The 18,337-nt window shown below is 52.5% G+C and overlaps 8 protein-coding genes across 8 annotated transcripts; 6 read left to right on the top strand and 2 right to left on the bottom strand.

The window, feature by feature from the left end:
- Positions 1–1,310: 1,310 nt before the first annotated feature.
- On the top strand, positions 1,311–2,729 carry A1O1_07624 (uncharacterized protein; the record flags this gene model as incomplete). The annotated part of the gene is made up of 1 exon (XM_007728491.1): positions 1,311–2,729. The coding sequence occupies one exon, from the start codon at positions 1,311–1,313 to the stop codon at positions 2,727–2,729; it is 1,419 nt and encodes a 472-aa protein (XP_007726681.1).
- A 504-nt stretch (positions 2,730–3,233) lies between these two features.
- On the bottom strand, positions 3,234–4,868 carry A1O1_07623 (uncharacterized protein; the record flags this gene model as incomplete). Its single annotated transcript, XM_007728490.1, has 1 exon — positions 3,234–4,868. The coding sequence occupies one exon, from the start codon at positions 4,866–4,868 to the stop codon at positions 3,234–3,236; it is 1,635 nt and encodes a 544-aa protein (XP_007726680.1).
- A 631-nt stretch (positions 4,869–5,499) lies between these two features.
- Positions 5,500–6,630, top strand: A1O1_07622 (uncharacterized protein; the record flags this gene model as incomplete). Its single annotated transcript, XM_007728489.1, has 1 exon — positions 5,500–6,630. One exon carries the CDS (start codon positions 5,500–5,502, stop codon positions 6,628–6,630), a length of 1,131 nt encoding a protein of 376 aa, XP_007726679.1.
- A 744-nt stretch (positions 6,631–7,374) lies between these two features.
- On the top strand, positions 7,375–7,947 carry A1O1_07621 (uncharacterized protein; the record flags this gene model as incomplete). The annotated part of the gene is made up of 1 exon (XM_007728488.1): positions 7,375–7,947. The coding sequence occupies one exon, from the start codon at positions 7,375–7,377 to the stop codon at positions 7,945–7,947; it is 573 nt and encodes a 190-aa protein (XP_007726678.1).
- Positions 7,948–7,985: 38 nt separating this feature from the next.
- Positions 7,986–8,246, top strand: A1O1_07620 (uncharacterized protein; the record flags this gene model as incomplete). The annotated part of the gene is made up of 1 exon (XM_007728487.1): positions 7,986–8,246. The coding sequence occupies one exon, from the start codon at positions 7,986–7,988 to the stop codon at positions 8,244–8,246; it is 261 nt and encodes an 86-aa protein (XP_007726677.1).
- Positions 8,247–8,666: 420 nt separating this feature from the next.
- A1O1_07619 (uncharacterized protein) lies at positions 8,667–9,763 on the bottom strand (the record flags this gene model as incomplete). Its single annotated transcript, XM_007728486.1, has 3 exons — positions 8,667–8,888; positions 8,951–9,539; positions 9,606–9,763. The coding sequence occupies 3 exons, from the start codon at positions 9,761–9,763 to the stop codon at positions 8,667–8,669; spliced, it is 969 nt and encodes a 322-aa protein (XP_007726676.1).
- Positions 9,764–13,180: 3,417 nt separating this feature from the next.
- A1O1_07618 (uncharacterized protein) lies at positions 13,181–15,381 on the top strand (the record flags this gene model as incomplete). The annotated part of the gene is made up of 2 exons (XM_007728485.1): positions 13,181–15,189; positions 15,243–15,381. The coding sequence occupies 2 exons, from the start codon at positions 13,181–13,183 to the stop codon at positions 15,379–15,381; spliced, it is 2,148 nt and encodes a 715-aa protein (XP_007726675.1).
- Positions 15,382–16,245: 864 nt separating this feature from the next.
- On the top strand, positions 16,246–17,814 carry A1O1_07617 (uncharacterized protein; the record flags this gene model as incomplete). The annotated part of the gene is made up of 1 exon (XM_007728484.1): positions 16,246–17,814. One exon carries the CDS (start codon positions 16,246–16,248, stop codon positions 17,812–17,814), a length of 1,569 nt encoding a protein of 522 aa, XP_007726674.1.
- Between the last annotated feature and the right edge of the window lie 523 nt (positions 17,815–18,337).

Here is an 18,337-nt window from a genome sequence, read left to right as displayed (position 1 = left end):
CACCCGGCGAAAACAATATCGGCTTACGTCCATCGTCTAAAGGGCCTGTGTCAAATCGCCCTTGAAGATCAAGAATGCCCGCACCAGCAGCACCTATTTGGCACCCGCCGCCCCAGAACGGGACCAGCTTCCATCCTCCTCCTCCTAATTTTCCACCTCACAACCCACCTTTTGGAGTCCGCAGACATTCTCCGCCATCTGCAGGCTTTTGGGCTGGTGTGGCCATCTTCATAGCTGCAACTCTTGCATGCATCCTGCGCTATTCCTACCTTGCTTCACCATTCTGGCTCGACCGGATGAAGCGTCGATTAGGGTTTCGTGGGAGACAGCGCACCCTGATTTCTCACCACCCACCGACAACATGTATGCCACCCCAGTTCCAGCCAGATATCACCATCACACAGCCTCAACAAGCGTATCTCGGCCTTCGATCGACGGATACGTTGCCGCTGTACAGGCCGCCGACCATGAATTTCAGCAGTGATGTACTGCAAGCGTTGTTGAGCTTTGGTGTTCCGGACGGGACTGCGCGGCCTCCGTCCTATAGATCGAGGCTGTCAATCGGGTGGGATGCGAGTATGAGAGTTGACGCGCGCAGACGGGATGTTGATCCAGTCCAGGTTGCGCAGGTAGACAAGCGACAGCGGCAGCAACAGTACCAGCACGGACAAGAGCACCCGGGCAGATGGAGTCATCATACACTGCAAGACAAGGGTGAGCAGTCAGAGGCCAAGCAGACAGGGCAGTAGTAGTTGGAGTAGGATATTGGGATCTTCAGACAGGACCAAAGGCCTACCAAACTGGGAGGATCGAGAGGAGGGTAATGCCGGGGCAACGGTCGTTTACTATGCCGTATTACTGCAGACATGGTGAATTTTGATCTCACGATCCTTGCAAGTCTATACAAGTAGATCGAAAGGGTACCCAAAGGGGCCCCAGTCCGTCTAGTACCTGGTAGTACGTGCGTATTAACAATTCTCGGGTAACCTTCCTCCATCCCCCGCATCGGGAAATGGCCGGATTGAACCTTAAATGCACTTCTCGGGCTTGGCGGCGAAGTGGGCGATTCAGTTCGCTTTTCCTAAGTAGGACTGATTCCTCGTTGATCGTGCGCGTCCACTCGTTGATCCGTCTTCTGACACTGTGCATGTCGCACGCTGCCCCTCCAATGCTGCCAACCACTCCATGCTTTGTCCAATATTTCATGCCTGACTATTCATGCTCCGTGTAGAGAGACTTCACAACGTGTCTGGTTTTCTTCTGTTTTGAATCCGTCTGCAGGCTCGCATCGCAGCAACCGCCATTCTACCATGAATCCGAGCCCGCCCGACACACCCGCCCTGTCACCCATCCGAACCATGAATCATTCTTCACCTTCTCGAATGTCCATCGATTCTCCTCACACACAGACTCAGACACATTCGTCCTCGCCGTTTCTGCATAACCTTACCCAACGACTCCGCAAGGGTTCCAATGCAAGCTCCCACAGTGGTGAGCACCCTGCCTCTCCTCAGCCACTACCACCGCACGACCCTATAACCAAAACCGAATCGTCCCGGGCGGCAAGACGTATGTTATTCTCCATGGTAAGAGATGACTGGGACTATCCGTCCACAACAGTCAGGAACAATGACACGGGGCCCCCGGCGCGGGAACCGGTCGGGTACCGGCTGCGCGACGAATGGCAGTCGGACATAGAGGCCGAAGAGATGTTATTGAGACGTGGCGTTCGATCAAGAACGGATCCCTACAGATTCGAGAATCCAGACGATGTGGGCACCTTCGTGGCTGAACGCCTTCGAAAACGCCGCCGTCTGCTAGAAGACGAGATGCAATGGAACGAAGGACTGCGGACCTGGGCCCAGCGGCGCGACGCCTGGACAGGCGCTGTAAGACACAAACCGATCATGGAAGACCAAGTCAGCAGCAACTCCAAGGCCAATACAAATCCCGGTCTCAACGCCCGGTGGCCATCATCGTCGTCGTCCACGAAGCGGCCCTCGCACAAATCTCGACTGTCACACACGATACGGCCATCCCATGAACGTGACACTTCGCATTCGGCCAACAACAGCCCGGCGCTCTCGCCACAGACTCCGACTTCAGTCGCGAATTCAAACATGTCGTCTTCCGCGTCGGAGTCTTCGTCCGTCGAGAGCAATGTCGACTCTAAGAACGACGCTGCCGCAGCCAGCGAGCCCGCCTCCGGTCCATGGCTACCAATCTTCCCGCCCATTCTGTCTCAAGAAGACGTGCTGCGCGACCGGATCAAACCTCAAGCCTATGCGACCATCTACAGCAAAGTCGTGGTCCAGTCGATGACGCCCAATGTGCCAATTCCGCTTAAACACATGATCCCCGCATTAGTCGAAGGCTGGAAATCAGAGGGTAATTGGCCACCCCAAGCGGCGACGCTGGCGGCACAGGATCTGAAGAAAGGTCGACAGTCTTCCACATTCTCTAAGTGGAGGCGAGAACACCATTTCGACAGCAAAGCGGCCGACCACACTGCCGGCGTCGTCAATGAAGATGGCAAATCACGGGTCAGGCGGAGTATAAGTATGATGCGCAAGGTTCTGGGCGGCGTACATAGTGACGACGGCCTCGGCGAGCTGGGCATTGAGTTCTGCGAGCAGGATGAGGAGGAGATGCGGAAGAACATCACCCTTAATCAAGGCTTGCTGAGCACGGACAATGGTCATGGCCATAAACATGGATCTTCTCGATGACTGTTGGTAGTTGTTTTCATTTTTTCACTCGAGCGGGGAGGGGAGTACCATGTCTTTTCGTCGGTAAGGAAAATTGCGCACAGCCGCGAGGAAAAGGGAAAGGGAAAATGGCACGGAAAGGAAGAAAACAGACGATTGCGCTGGAATGACCTTTCATCATCTGCTCATCTGTCCGCTTTCAAGGATCACTGCTAGTAGTACTCTTTACATTTTCAGTTGGGCTCTGATTGAGTCCCCGCTGGTCAATCCGAGGAATCGTTTCAAGTCCATGACCTCTTCCACCTTAGGTAGACTTAAGCCGCGCTGCCTGCTAACCTGAAGAGTGACATTTCTCCACGACCACCATACCAGCAATGTCACTCGGCTGGCAACAGACACCTGAGCAGATCACCACCGATGCTGCGAGTAGCAGCCCTGTCTCACTCGTACCCGACATACTTTGACAATCCATCTTCCGGCGCAGGCAGCCTCAAAAGTGCTCTCTTGGTCGATGCTTCGTTGTATCTAAGGGTCGGCACGCTTCTCGACGTACTTCGCGACACGGTCGCGCATTTCCGTCACCCACTCTTGCAATCTGTCCGGGCCGGGGTCGGCTGGGAGCTGCAGAAGCTGGGCACCGAGCGTTTCGCCAGCTGGCACATTGTGACGGGTTTCCGATGCCTCTTCCGCTTGCGTGGCGTCGTTGGCGTCCTCGTTCGGTGGACTGCCGTCACGAAGAAGTGCCTCTGCCTCCTGCGTGGCATTGTTCGGTTCCTCATCCTCTGAAGTACTGTCAGGGTCAACAGCTTCTACACCTTCCCAGTAATCCTCGGGAGTATGCTGTGTATTACCGTTGTTGTTGACATTGCTGGTTGACTCCTGGGTGTCTGCAGCGGCAGTGGTCTGTGCAGCGGCGTTATGAACCGCAAATCCCATGGTGGAGGCCGGTTGGAATGCAGAAACAGGCTGGTCGGTCACCGAATTAGTGATGGCCAAAGCTGAGAATAAATGGGCAGCATGCGCCATTCCACCATGCAACCTATCGTCACCTCCGTTCGACGCTGTGAGGCCAGAAGCAGTCCCACGTTGTTGCTGCAGCTGGCTGGATTTACTTCCACCTTCCGAATCTGTGCCATCCGTAGCCAGGCCATCTGCGTCAGTGTTCGTCGTGGGGTGGTCAATCCCCATGCTCAGAGACAACATGAATTCCTTGATCGTCTGCTTGTCCTTCTCAGGGAGCTCCGGATACCACTGGAGCATGTTGGGGTCAACCTCGATTGCAGGACCACCAATATGCTTCCAGGTGTAGTAGTATCGACGCAGATCGGCCCCAATAACCGCGGCTGCCTGCACCACTTTCTCTCGATCCATGACAAACCCACATTGGCCAGTCGAACATCTGTGCATCTCAAACGTTGATTTGAGAGAACGGGACACCGTACCAACCAACCTAATGACGCGCAGTTTGGGGGCATCGGTGGTGGTGATCAGCTGCGTGTCTGGAGGACCTCCATGTTCAATGATGTTCTGAAGCTTGCCTCGGCCCTTCTTCAGTGACTTGTGGATATCTTCAACAAGAGGTGGAAGATATTTCGTCGTCGCGCCTAGATCATCACGTGCTAGCGGAGTAATGACGGCCTGGAGAACTGGTACTCCAAAACTCGGCGAACAAGCTGCAATGGCATTTGAGATCTCAACAGCTGCAGCCATGAATCTGCCTGAGCCGTGGAAGATGAAGTTGACTTCTTGTAGTCCGCGTGCATTGCCAGTCAATGACTTGACTGCTTGGACATAGCCCCAGACATCTCCCGAAATGCAGTCGATCTCTATCGACCTCAAATAGTCGCTGATTCCTGGCTGGAGAAGAGTCGGCACAGGGAATATATCCCAAGACATTGTGTACTTGTTGCATTGGTAGACAATCGGAGATGCCTCGATGTAGATCTTTCTGCAGGTTGCGAGTAGCTGCAGGGGAAACTGCGCCGACGAGACATTGAGTGCTTTGAATCTACCCTCAGGAGTGATCACAAGCTTTATTGGCTCAGAACGGCGAAATAGCATGTCGTAGAGGTTGAGCCGAAGCTCGAAGGCGACTGTGAGCAGGCCTAATTGTTCCTCATCATGTTTGCTGGCCGTGGGCTTGACGAGATTGGGAGTCATTTTGAGGGAGAAAGGAGGACTTGACGAGGCTGTGGCATGCAGATGTCAGCAACGACGGAGACCTGGCAATGACCAATTGATACTTATACATACCTCAGGATGGTCGCTCAGAGCACAAGCTTGAAAGACAAGAACGATGTCTCTCTGATAAAGCGGAGTGTTGTTGTGAGTTGATGATGAATATGGAGATAGGTTTGGGAGGACGGAGGACAGTAGGTGAGAAATATTTGAGCCAGTGAGTAGGGCGCGGCCACCAGAGCCATCGCGATACTATTTGGAAAGCTTGGCTGTTGCGTGTTGCGCGACAAAGCATGATGGGCGGTCGTCTGAACGAGAACGTTGGATATATCTTCGTTGTGAGGATGAACGACAAGATGATAAAGAATGGTATATGTAGATGATTTTGAGTCATAGTATTTTGATATTAGCGGACACCTGACTCGAAAGTATCCGGGGCCCGAGATCTTGATATTGTGGAGCACACCAGACGCAGGTACCGCCAGATCAAACACTACGAGCCAGCGTGCTCCCTAATGACATCACCATATTCTTCTTCGTGGACAGGGAGGCCTACGCAGTCCTATATCTACTGAAATCAAGTATGTCGAACTCTTCGCGGGCGGCGCCCTCAATGGCAAAAAGAATCACTCGCAGCTCTACTGCTGGTGGCAGCTTGGCCGTCAAGCAACAAGAGCCAAATGCTACAGTCAAACTAGAGCAACCCTCACCACACAAACCTTCACAGAATCCCCAAAAGCGTGCAGCCTCATACAAAGGTAGTAAGAGCAGGAAGAGAGTCAAGGCAGAGAACGAGACAGGCTTACTCAGTCCGACCGCATCCGATGACCCCCCAACCGCAGACACCTCTCCCCGAACGACTCCCTCGACCAAATCCACGTCCAAGGCCTCCGAGCTACAATCCAAGAAACTCAAATCATACGCTCAGTTCGCCAATCAATCTCCATTCCCTGACTTCCCTCATCCCACGCCCGCCGAATGCAAGCTAGCCCATCGCATCCTCGTTTCACTCCATGGCCCACGTATCCGTCCGAAAGAAGTCGTCGCATCCACGACTCGGGCAGGCTGTGGAGATTCGCCTTCTGTTCTTGACGCCCTTGTCCGCACAATCCTCTCGCAAAACACTAGCGATGTGAACTCTACTCGAGCAAAGTTGAGCATGGACAAAGTGTATGGAGGAAGTGACAAATGGGATGCCATCGTGGCAGGAGGCCAGGCCAAACTTCAAGAAGCAATAAAATGCGGCGGTCTTAGTGCAGTCAAGAGCAAGGTGATTATAAGCATTCTGAAACAGTCGTATGAGAAGTATGGGGTATATTCTTTGGATCATTTGCACCAGGCGTCGAGCGAAGATGCGATGCGCGAAATGCTGTCTTTCCAGGGTGTTGGGCCCAAGACGGCCAGTTGCGTCTTGCTCTTCTGTCTGCAGCGGGAGAGTTTCGCGGTCGATACCCATGTCTGGCGCATTACCGGCTTGCTGGGGTGGCGACCCAAGAGTGCGTCCCGAGATGAAACTCATGCACACTTGGACGCCAGGATTCCGGATGAGGATAAATATGGACTACATATCTTGTTGGTCACGCACGGGAAGAGATGTGAGGAGTGTAGAGCTGGTGGAAAGAACTTGGGCAAATGTGAATTGAGAAAGGCGTTCAGGAAGGGCAAAATTGAAGGTGAATTCGGGGAAGAGGTAAAGATCGAAGACATGGAGGAAGTCAAGAAGGAAGATCATGAGGCAGGTTGAATGGCCTTGAGGTCGCGGCGTCTACAACAACTATGGCGTTCCAAGATAGTGGTTCATGTAAATGTGTATAAGGGATGCCTGATCCTGACACGTTGTAATTCTCTTAGAGCCGTAGTATTGAACAACTTGAACGGCAGCGAGCAGTCTGGCCAGGCTTCCAGTCTTCCTGCGTGACTGTTGCCAAGTCGGCACTCGGCTTCGATCGCAGCATCTTGACAAGGCTGTGGCTTTGCAAGTAAGAGCAGTACACCAGGGCAAGGGGTATCAACCCAGCAGCCTTGCCAGCCCAATGGACAAGTGCCTCGTAGACTATATCTCGATCAATGTCTCTGCGACATGCTTGTTACTCCAGCGATAAAGTGCCGGAATCTGATTGGCCTGCCCGAGAACTGCGATCGAAGAGTCATAAATCAGTCAGTCACATTGTTCAGTCATCCCCCAGAAAAGGACCTGGCGAAGGCCTTAAGATCATGAAGCGACTTCAAGTCAAATCTTTCTGCTCTCCAGTTCTCTGCTGTCCCGGTCACTTTTTCTTTCTATGCAATGCAACGGGGTGGCCAACTGAAGGCCAGTAGCACCAGTCGGCGACTTCGCCCTTGTACGATCATCCATTTGAGAGGAGCACTTAATTCTTTGGAAGCATAGACGAGGCCACGTCCAGGCAAGCAGGTTTTATGTCCCTCGTTGCTTATCCCAGAGCCATTGAAGCAAGGCTGTACGACAAGAATTGTCACGGCACTCAATATGCCTAGTCAACCTTCGCCGAGTCCTGTAGAGATCACCCTGAAGCGAGTGACTTCTGAAAGTGACATCCCTACCCTTGCTCACTTGTCAGATCTTGCACTCAAACCGGATGGTTTCCATGAGTTCCGAAGGCGCTATGGAGCGAAAAGTCCATACGATGACAGCGTGGAGAAACTGACCAGGGCGATGCGAGACGACAAAGGTCAATATTTTATGTTCAAAGCAATGATCAAGTCAAAAGCAGCCGTTGATCTCGAGCTGCCAGAGCAACCCAGACATTCCGAGAAGGAGATCATTGTGGGGTTTTCGCAATGGCGGATAGGATATGTGGAAACACCAAAGATGGATCCCTTCGCACCGAGGAGGCAAGTCGCCCACAGTGGCACGTTTGAGGCGGGCGTGTCAAACCTGGCCATTTCGGAAGAGCGCAACGCAGAGCAAGCTGATGGCGTGGACCTCAATGACAAGCAACGGATGAAAGCTTTCTACTCAAATCCTAATGACGAGCTCGCAAGGAAAATGGGAAATGTTTATATCGAGACCATCAGGGCGAAGCGGCATGTGGGCAAGTGAGATGGACCTGTGCAACCTCGATGCTCTGCTGACAATCCATGCCAGTGCTTCATCGTCTGATCGTTCATCCCGACCTCCAGCGACAGGGCATCGGACAGAAGTTGCTCGACTGGGGCATCGAAAAGGCCGACCAAGAAAGCCTTGTTGCGTTTCTGTTTGCCCGACCTGCTGGTTCAAGGCTATATGAGCGGAACGGATGGAAGACCATTGCAGTGTTAGATGTCGAGATCCCAGACCCAGACATCAAAATGGCCCCAGGTCTGGCAATGCTGCGGCTGCCGAGATCGAAGCAGAGCTGATCCTGATACCAATATCGATAGAATAATCGACGACGCCGATCACAGAACCCGGAACAAGAGTGGACGGTGTATCTTCAAGACTACTGCATATTCTCCAATGTGTGGGCATCCGCACAAGCCCTTGGTTCCTTTTCGTGGTCGGCTGTGGAGCCGTCCGGAGTGGATACAGAGAAGAGATTCTTCTGGCTCTGAATGGCATGGGTAATACAAGATACAAAGAAAAGTCTTCGTTGTGAGGACGGTCATTGGAAGCATGCTGGAAAGAAAAAGAGCTGGAAGCAAGATTTGGACAAGCAGAGTCTCTGCAATAGTGGAACCTCATCGAACATGGTGTTGCAACACGATGGTGCAGATGATCTTCTGGCAGCATACTTGAGAGTCCACTGCGACATTTGAGATCGCCTCCAACCCACGATACCATTATTTGCTCATTGGAGCAACCAGTTTGTCCACGGTAGGATTGACCAACAAACTCAACAAATCCGGTCGGGCATAATGACCAACGACATCAATGAAGGCTTTGGGATAGTCAATATCCCTCAGGTCGACATCTGCTGTCATAATGGTCTCGACACCAGCATCGACTGGCTCGCACAAAGGCTTCCCGTCCGGTCCGAATATCATCGAAAATCCACCTCCAGGCTGCACCGGGGGAAAGAAGATATTAGCAGAGGCAGCAGAAACGACATGACTAGCACACTTACCGCCTTGGTCACAGGATTTCCTGTCAAACCATTCTTTTCCACGTTCTTCTCTGTCAAAACCTGGGTGGCGACCAAGACAAAGCATTGCCCTTCGATCGCCATGAACTGGCATGCTCGTTGATTGGCCTCTCCAGTCTCGTGGTAGAGCCAGGATATCTTCTTCGGATCAGGCATCTCGAAAATGGGCGGCCAACTTGCCACATGGATCTGGACACCCTGCGAGTATTCATAGTAACGGAGTAGCGGCATCAGGTGTTCCCAGCAATTTAAACCGCCAATGTTTCCGAACGGCGACGGTACCACACACTTCAACGACTCTGCCCGGCCCTCGCCCCAAAGGGTTCGTTCGACATGTGTTGGCTTGATTTTGCGGCGGTGAAGCACAATTTCGCCCTCGGGCGAAATGAACGATTGACCCATATACAGACTTGAACCCTCCCGCTCGCTGTATCCGATAATAACAAACATCCCCGCGTTCTTAACGGCAGCCTGGATGCGCCTCATCTGTTCCGAGTCCTTGGCCATGGAGTTCTTCATATACTCATGGACGAAGGGGGTATTGTTGATCGCAGCTGTTGTCCACACGGACCTGGAAGACAGACAAGTTGGAGTCAGCAAAGCCCTTGGGCCCAGGGGTTTTCCGTGTGACGCTTACCATGGATATCCTGGAATCCATACTTCTGGGAACCCCAAAACTTGTACACCGTCCTCTGCTGCACTTTCAATCAGGGATATCGTCTTGTCAACGCCACCCTCAAGATCCAGCCACACCGGCTCTGCTTGGACCGCACCCACACGGACTGTCATGGTCATTTCGGTTGTTGAGCGATGTCGTGCCTCAGAGAAAGCAGATGCTCAAACCTTGCACACAAGTTGTGTCTCCTCACGCAGTCTTATAATCGGGATCATTTTGTTCGAAGCACTTCGTTAGTTTGAAATACTATCGTGTGCTAACATCGGAACGGCTTGGGCTTTGGTCTAGCTTATCTTTCATGCTCAGACCTATCTCGAGAACATCAGAACCGCGTAATTGCCCAGTGCATGGCTTGTCCGACCCGTCACTTAGGGACACAGTCATTGAGCATATCAACGGCAGTGCTGTGGATTGCATAGCTCTGTCCGGGAGGTCTTACAACACTGGATCGCCAGTCGCTTACTAGCGCTCGCGGATGAACGTTTTATAGGCACTTGATTGGTCTCTCTGCGACCAGTCCATAGTCCTGCTTCAGCAATCACAAAGATAGAGGGATATACTGACCAGATGGGCCCGTATTGGGGAAGCCATGGCGATCATGTATCAATGTCAGTTGATAACGGGTGGGCAAGACATATGCATGGCGTGCCGAGCTCGGGCGCCGCGGCATCCCTCACGCGTTGAGCAAAGCTTCGATTAGCTTGTTCCAAACCTCGAAATTCCAACTGACCTCGCTTGCCTCGAACATTCAAGTATCTCCGACAGCAAAGTGATGCTCTGCAACAATCGCCGAGACGGTGTTTGTGAGAAGCTGATGTGGCACTCGGAGATATAACAATTACGAGCGGCCTCTCCTGCCTTGGCCGGGGTGTGATCGGTCACTTCCAACCTGTGGTTCTGGAATCTCTTATCTACATACATGTATGTAGATAGGTATCAACATTCAGGGACCCCGGAACCGCTTGAATCTTCGGGTCCATTCACATGTATTTCCGAGACCCACCGCGGGTGACTTTACCGTTGTAGCGGATGCTTCATTACCTCAAGAATTCTCAGCATCTTGATGCTTTGATGTAGACGTCAACGCATATGATACTACGGTCTCATCAGTAACGGTGTGCGCAGTTTAACATGACAGTGGACCACATCCTGACAAGGCTGTATAGTGGTAGAAGAACACAGAGAGAGTTCTTGCTGATATCACAATCATACTGGCGGCATTCAAATATACGTGAACAATGTGGCTAGAAGTGTCCCTCCTGTATAGAAACCACAATCAGAGATCTGAGGCCTGCAGCCTTTAGTTCGTAATCTCATTTGCCTGATAACCGCTGCTCATACTGCTCACTGAGTATACAATTTCCAGTCTGTGCCGGTCCAAGTGACTTGATCGTTCATGATTGAAAGACGTTCCCTTGCCAGATCATCGAGGACACAAAGATCGGTCGGAACTGTTGTCGAACAGCCGTCGTAGAGCACAAAGGCAAGGCAAAGAGATTGTCAAAGACAGTGGCGGTAGAAGGTCACGACCAAGCTGGATAGAGGAGGCGAGAGAGTGTTGGGAGAATTACGTAGAGCGCATCGACAGGTTGACAGGGTAAAAGCGGCGTGGTCTGAGGGCCACATCAACCCCTCGTGGCCCCTTGGCCCCCTCGCCCTTGGCCCCTGCCTTAATAGTACCTCAGGATGGGTAGGAAGAGAGCGCGAGGTGAGCGAGATTTGAAAGCGGCGCGGCGTGGGTGAGGCTCGAGGGGCGCTCGCCGTGAATTTACCTTCCTTTTTCGCCGCCATGAGTGTGTGGCGTTAACAGGGTAGGTGCAGAGTACTAGGGATGTTCCTGCCTATAGATTTGCTGGGGACTCCCCATCGCCCCTAACTGTGCGATGCAGCCGTTCGAGTACAAGTGCTGCAGAGACATCTGTGGGGTGCATACCTAGTACTAGTAGGGGGTTTATTCTTGGGGTGACCCAACCAGGGTTGTTGCTATTTCCTGGAATGCGGTATATGCCTTACGCCTGCGCTTCTCTTCTCGTGGTGCACCGCTCGAGGACTGCAGTTGGCGAAATCCATGATTTTTTCCTGTGCTAGTATATTCAAATTCTTGATCAGCGGTGGAAAGCTGGAAACCATTGTCTAAGCATCGGTAGCCAAAGAGATGATTCTGGACCTTTTGCTGGGCGGTGTTTCTGGCAGAAGTGGTACAACTCTGCAAGGACAAGGCCTGCTTCTCCTGCGACCCGTTCGGGAGATTTCCGTGTCACAGGCTGGGCGGTTGAGGCACCGGGGCCAACTATAATAAGGTCGCCCAGTTGTCAGTGCGGCCTTGTAAGGGATCCACGCCTTCTAGAACCTGGGTGGCCGGAGTCCTGGATCCTGCACAGTGCATGGACACTGGCCACTTCTTGATCTGTACAGCGTAAGTCAGTTGGAGCCACTTCAACGGTGGTCCAGGTTGGTTGCCCCGAAAACGTAGTGATATATGGCTAGAGATTTCTGCCTCCTAACGACGAGCAATCTGCTTGGTGGTCCCAACCCGGGTGTGGTAAAGAGTAACGGTTTTGTCTCAGGTTAAACAAGCCCCAGAGTGTAGGTGCATGATGCTCCCTCCTGCTGCAGCATCGTTTCACAGATCAGTCCCTTGCCGGAAAAGTGTGTTGCGTAGGTACTTTAGGTAGATGGTGGAAGACTACCAATGACTTCAAGTTACAGGTATAGGTAGGATAGGGCACTTACCTGATAATCATCCTCATAACCCAAACTCCGGTCCCTAGGCGTCGCTCACTGCAGGTGCACTGGGCAGGAACGGCTAGAGCATTGCAGGCTTGGCGGGGTTGTTGGATGAACTGGAGTGCAGTTGGTGGGAACTGTGGCGCCCATTTCGAGCAAACAGCATAGGCTGCCCGGCGTCCAAGTTTGACTTTGCGGGAGGCTAAAGACGCCGCCCGGGCCCCAAACCCCGCCTAACAGCCATCTATCTTTCGGACAAGCTACAGAGAAGGTTAGGTAAATACTACAGGGTACAGGTTGCAGCTTTTTGGCCAACCCGCACCGTCCCCTTTGTCCCTTTTCTCGGATCTCCTGTTCAGAGTCCTTTCACTCCCTTCTTCCCCGTTTGTACAATCCTTACCGCTCATCATCATCCCGTCATTCGCTCGCATCCATCAGCAACAGAAGAAGCACAGCCACATACGCTATTTCCTGCTGTCCCCGGGTGCCGCCATCGTCCTCCACAGAATCCTCCCCTGTCATTGTCATCCTCACCCTGGTTCAAGACTCTACAGTACTACAGTAGTCAGCTGAGCCGTCAGCTGCGTGTCCAGTACCTAATACTTTCATTCACGCATCCTACTGTGATAACGGTTACTGTGCCAGAACCAAATCAGCTGTAACCTCCGTCGACTGCGAAATCCCCTGGAATTTCCATGGTCGCGTTTGTTTTGCCCACGGTCCGGTCCATCATCGCCACAAACAAGAATCCAACGGCTTACGAGAGGCCTCTCCCATATCGTACCCCAGCTGTGCGCTGAATGATAGCAATGGCACGTCCGAAATTTATCGAGATCCCCTCCAATGATTCCCGAGCCAGCAGTTCGCTCTCCAAGCACTCCCACCTTTCACCCCGAATCCAACATTTCGACGGCGATGTTCCTCCAGCCCTGTCACCACTGGATGCCATCGCGGCAAGAAGTCGCAGAATGGCGAAAGAGCTGGAAGAAACCAGAAAAGCAGGAGAGCGACGGATGAGCAGGCTGCCCCCTCAAGTCGTGACTGAGTCGTTGACCGAACATCAAAACAACCGTCCGCCCATTTTCCGAGCATTGTCTGACGGCCTTGACACTGTTCCACCTCTTCCAACGATTGAGAAAGATGGAAGAGCAGGGATTCTTCCCAAACTTGCAAACCCCCTAGACAGGCCGACTTCGCAACACGTCCGCATGAGTGCCGTTTTCAAGCAAGAGGATGACCGACAAGGCAGAGAGACGACTCATCAAGAAGACTACTTTGGGGTTCCTCGGGTCGACTCGCCTGCCGCGATGGACGCTCATCGCACCTTTTTGCGGTCGCAAAACGTGGAAAACTCAGCCGCTGATGATGACTTTGTATCTCGACAGCTTTCGGATAGATCTCAACCCGGTGATCAGGTGCAGAGTTTGGCGCCACCCCGGTCACATCCTGACAGATTACGGCCATATCAAGATGCTTCCGACGATGATTATAATAGCTCGACCGCGGGCTCGACGTTTTCACCCTCTAGAAAACCATCTTCCAGCAGCGGAATGTCTGCTCCTCAGTCTCCAGTCTCGGCTTATGCATATTCCCATGGTCGGTCTCCGTCAAACCAATCTTTAGGCTCGCCAAGCCGATCTTCCTTTGCACGCAACTTCTCTCGACCATTGAGCTCGTCCAGTATGAGCAATCTCAAGACCGAAAAGAGTCCGTCGAAAGGCCCGTGGGCTGCACAGATGAGTCATTTGCGAAACGCAAGCTCGTTCGACGACTCGAGACCACCCGAGGGGTACATCTCCGGTGAGGCATCGTCCTACACTCATGCCACGTATAGTCTTCCACGAGGTCGAAAGATATCCGAACGGAACTCTGGCGTCTTTTCCGGTCTTTCACAGCCAAATTTTGAATGGCAAGAGCCTATTTTCTCCGGTACACCCCCTCTGGAGGAGAAGGAGAGCAGCGAGCTTGGTGCTCCTTTGCCCGGAGCATCCACAAGCCGAGAAGATGAACAGGGAGAGAGGTCCGGTTTCTCTTTCGATTATGATATCGAACGATCGTTGGCCCCGGAGAATCAGTCCAGACCGCCTTCCAGCTCATATACACCGACCGGATCTCTAAGGTCTAACGATTCGTCTAATCAGAGGCCGTCGACCGGAGAAAGGCCCATGGTGGCTGCCTTTATGATGCCACCCATGCCGTTGTCGCCTGTCGAAGAAGCGTCACAATCATCGAGATCCAATAGTACCGTTCGACCTACCACTGCTCGGACTGTCAGCAACTACCAAGCTCTATCGGCCGAGGAACACGTGACGAAAGCCATCGAGCTTCACGAACATGGAGATCTGAAAGAATCAACATATCATCTTCGAATAGCCGCCAACAAAGGCCACCCGACTGGGATGCTGTTGTATGCTCTGGCCTGTCGTCACGGATGGGGAATCAGGCCCAACCAAAAGGAAGGTGTCAAATGGCTGCGCAAAGCTGTGGATTCGGCCATGCTGGAGATCGCCGATGACGAGAATCCAGCCATGCGAAAGCCAGGGACCGATTTCAATGACAAGAAGACACATCGCGCGCAGTTTGCGTTGAGTATCTACGAACTCGGTATGTCGCATCTCAACGGCTGGGGCATTGAGCAGGACAAAGCGCTTGCATTGAGATGTTTTGAAGTTGCTGGAAATTGGGGCGATACAGACGCACTGACTGAGGCCGGCTTCTGCTACGCCGAGGGCATTGGCTGTAAGAAAGATCTGAAGAAAGCAGCCAAATTCTACCGTATGGCAGAAGCGCAGGGTGTGAGCATGATCGGCAACAGCTGGTAAGTTTATGTGGACAAGGCCTACTTCTGGGGTTGACTGACATTGTGTTTAGGATTCACAAGGAGAAATACAACGACCCTGATGACGAAGCGGGTCGGGCCAGGTCTTCAGGGAAGACTGTGTCGGAAAAGCCGCGCAGCAAATCCAAATCGCGCAGTATTTTTGGCCGGAAGAAGTCTACGACTGCCTAGGCCTGTGGATTGCTTTGGTGTTAGTTGGGAAGAGTCTTTTGATATATTCTGGAAGTGAACTATTCAAGTTCGAGGCTTCTAACGACGACATGTACTATGATTTCAACTGACAGCGTTGAACTGTGAACAGCAGTCATGAATGGATTTGCACGGTCTAAAAGCCCGGACTTGATGTGAGGAGGATCTTGTGGCTTCCATGATCTGGCGATTGAGCATTGTGTAGTAGTGACATGACAAGCATTTGCTAGCCTGTCCAACCTGGAGCTGAGTGAACAAGGAAGTACTAAGCGATCAATCTGAGACCAGCCACCTTGCAACTTCTTTCCTGTGCGTTACTTCCCCTTGGAGGATGACAATATACTATAGGGGTACAAGGGGTGGAGGCTGTCCGAGAAAAGATATGACGGAGTCTTTTATTATTGGCTGAGAACCATGCCCACAGCCTCGTCGGGTAGCATCATCATACTACTATATGATATGACTCAGTCCATCATCAATTCGAGTCATTTGGCCCCACGTCAATTTCGACGTTGCATCCAAATCAATTCGAAGTAGTGCTGCAAGTATGTAAGATGTGGTATACGAGTAGGATGTTCCATGTTCGAATTTCGACACCAACACAGCAATCCTTCTTGGTGATAAAGGGGCGCGCATATCCATAGTTGGCTCTTGTTGTTGACGGCACTTTTCTACACCATACCCCTGCTTTCGAGTCTCGACCTTCTTTTTTCTGAGCCCGTACCACGGTGGACAAATCTTGCATTCAACGCAGCGAACTTGCTGTACTTTGAGAAGAAAATAACGGGGGCTTCAAGAGTCCTCCCTTGCTCCCCCGGGGTTCTTGCGACCGAGCAATCGTGAGCCATGGCCGACCAACATCAACATCGACAGCCCCACCCCTCGTCCGACTCCCGCGTCCAGAGCGCCGTGCTCTCTACGGCACAGGTGCCACGTCTCCAAGCGAAACTGGGCCGTCTGATGCCCTATTCCATCCCACTGTTCCGCAGGATCCAGCACCATGCGACTCATCCTGTCCCGGACACGGCGAGCATTTTCGTGGCGGTCGCGACAGACAGCGCCGACCACGACACGCCCCAGCAAGACGATGTCGCCATCGACCAGTGGCTGCAGGACTCGGACTCGTCGACAACAACCCGTATGGGTAACTCTACTGGACAATCTCGCCTTAGGAGAAGAACCGACACTGATACTGATACTGATTCTCGACATCGCCCCTGGATCGCGGCGCACATCGACCTAGCTCACTATGGATCAACGCAAGTCTGGGTCTTTGCGAGCTGGGAATGTCCACCACCGTCGTTATCAACATCAACAACATCTCCGCTCTCCTCCTCTTCTTCCTCGAATGCTCTGGCCACAACACCAGACCACGAGAGGGAGAGGAATACCCAAAGTCAAAGGGAAACTGCAGATAGGATTGTCGAAGATGACAACGAAGGCTCCGACGACGACGACCCGCGCCACGGAGCTCTAATGATCGCCCTGTATCGCTATATCTACCACGACCTCGTGCCCCGCATGTCGACAGAGCCCGGGGAGGACTGGCTCGAACTCAAACGCACCGGAAAGTCCTTGACGATCCCATACTCGCGAAACAAGATCCTCTTTGGCACGATCAATACGAAACTACTGCGTTGGGTTCCAGGACAGGCCAGGACGCGGATCGATGCGGGGTATTTGAAATACATTTTCGCCATTGATCCTGACCTTGAAGATAGTGATCATCATGGCAAAGACAGCTCCCGGGAAGACGAGAGAAACGGCGCACCGGTGGACGACAGCAGCAACAGCAGCAATAGCTCCGACAAATATCGTGCTTTACCGCCCGGATACACGTTCGGACCAATGCAATCGGCGCATCTGCAGGCTGTGCTGGATCGCTCGGTGGTTCCGCGCACGCTGGCTACCTTGCAGCAGTTTCCTTCGTTGGGCGTCTTTCCGTTACCGCAGTGGGAAGACAACCAGAACAAGGAACACGACGCCACCGCCGCCACCGCCGCCGCGACTGAAGGACCAGAACTGGAACCGAACCCAAAACTTGAACCCAAGTCCGGAGACCAGATGAGAGGATCCGGGACTGGGAAGCCAGTGGCCTGGGGGTTTCTCGGCACAGACGCCAGCTTGTCCGGGCTACACACCGAGCCGGAACATCGTGGGAAAGGCCTCGCTGGATGTGTGGGCAGAGAGCTGTTGCGACGCAGTGCCTGGAGGGGTGGTGTTGAAGGTCATGTTGATGTTGATCCAGATCCTCGCTCCATCTTCAACTGGGGACATGCCGACGTGTCGATCCAAAACAAAGCCAGTCGGCGTGTCATGGAAAAACTCGGCGGCGTGGCCCGGTGGAAGGTAGCGTGGGTCGAGGTCGATCTAGCCGTCGCGTTGGATGTGCTGCTTTCGGTTCGCTCTGGCTGATACCTTAGAAGTGTCGAGGGTTCTTGTTGTCGTTGTGAAGTGAATGATTGGAAATACTTATTTCGTTGTTTGACTATTGTATTTCGCCCCTGAAGAAGGAGATGTCGAGATGATTGATAGTGTGTCGTTAAAGGAGACATAGTGCTGGTAATAGGAAGTGGATATGCATGTCTGCATGTCTGCAGTTGGATATGTATATATATGGATATCACAGGCAGAGAAACAAGTATAGCCATAGGTACTAGACATAGACATATCAAAGAGGTATACCACTTGGACTAGACATAACCTTGTTCACCAACAACTATATATACGCATGGACGGAGACATATATGTTCTACCATTGATGCATCATGGTTCACGCACAGTCAGGAGACGTCGGAGCTTGGTTGTACGTGGCTGTATGTTGGTTGGGGTTGAGAATATATCCGGAAATAACAATGAAACTATACACACCTATATATACCTACCTAGGTATCCAAGTATGCATGCATGTCGAGGTTCAGAGGACAATTATACACGC

This window comes from Capronia coronata (genome assembly GCF_000585585.1).
Source record: "Capronia coronata CBS 617.96 chromosome Unknown acBCG-supercont1.7, whole genome shotgun sequence".
Lineage (NCBI taxonomy): Eukaryota > Fungi > Ascomycota > Eurotiomycetes > Chaetothyriales > Herpotrichiellaceae > Capronia > Capronia coronata.
This window is presented reverse-complemented; position numbering and strand designations above follow the sequence as displayed.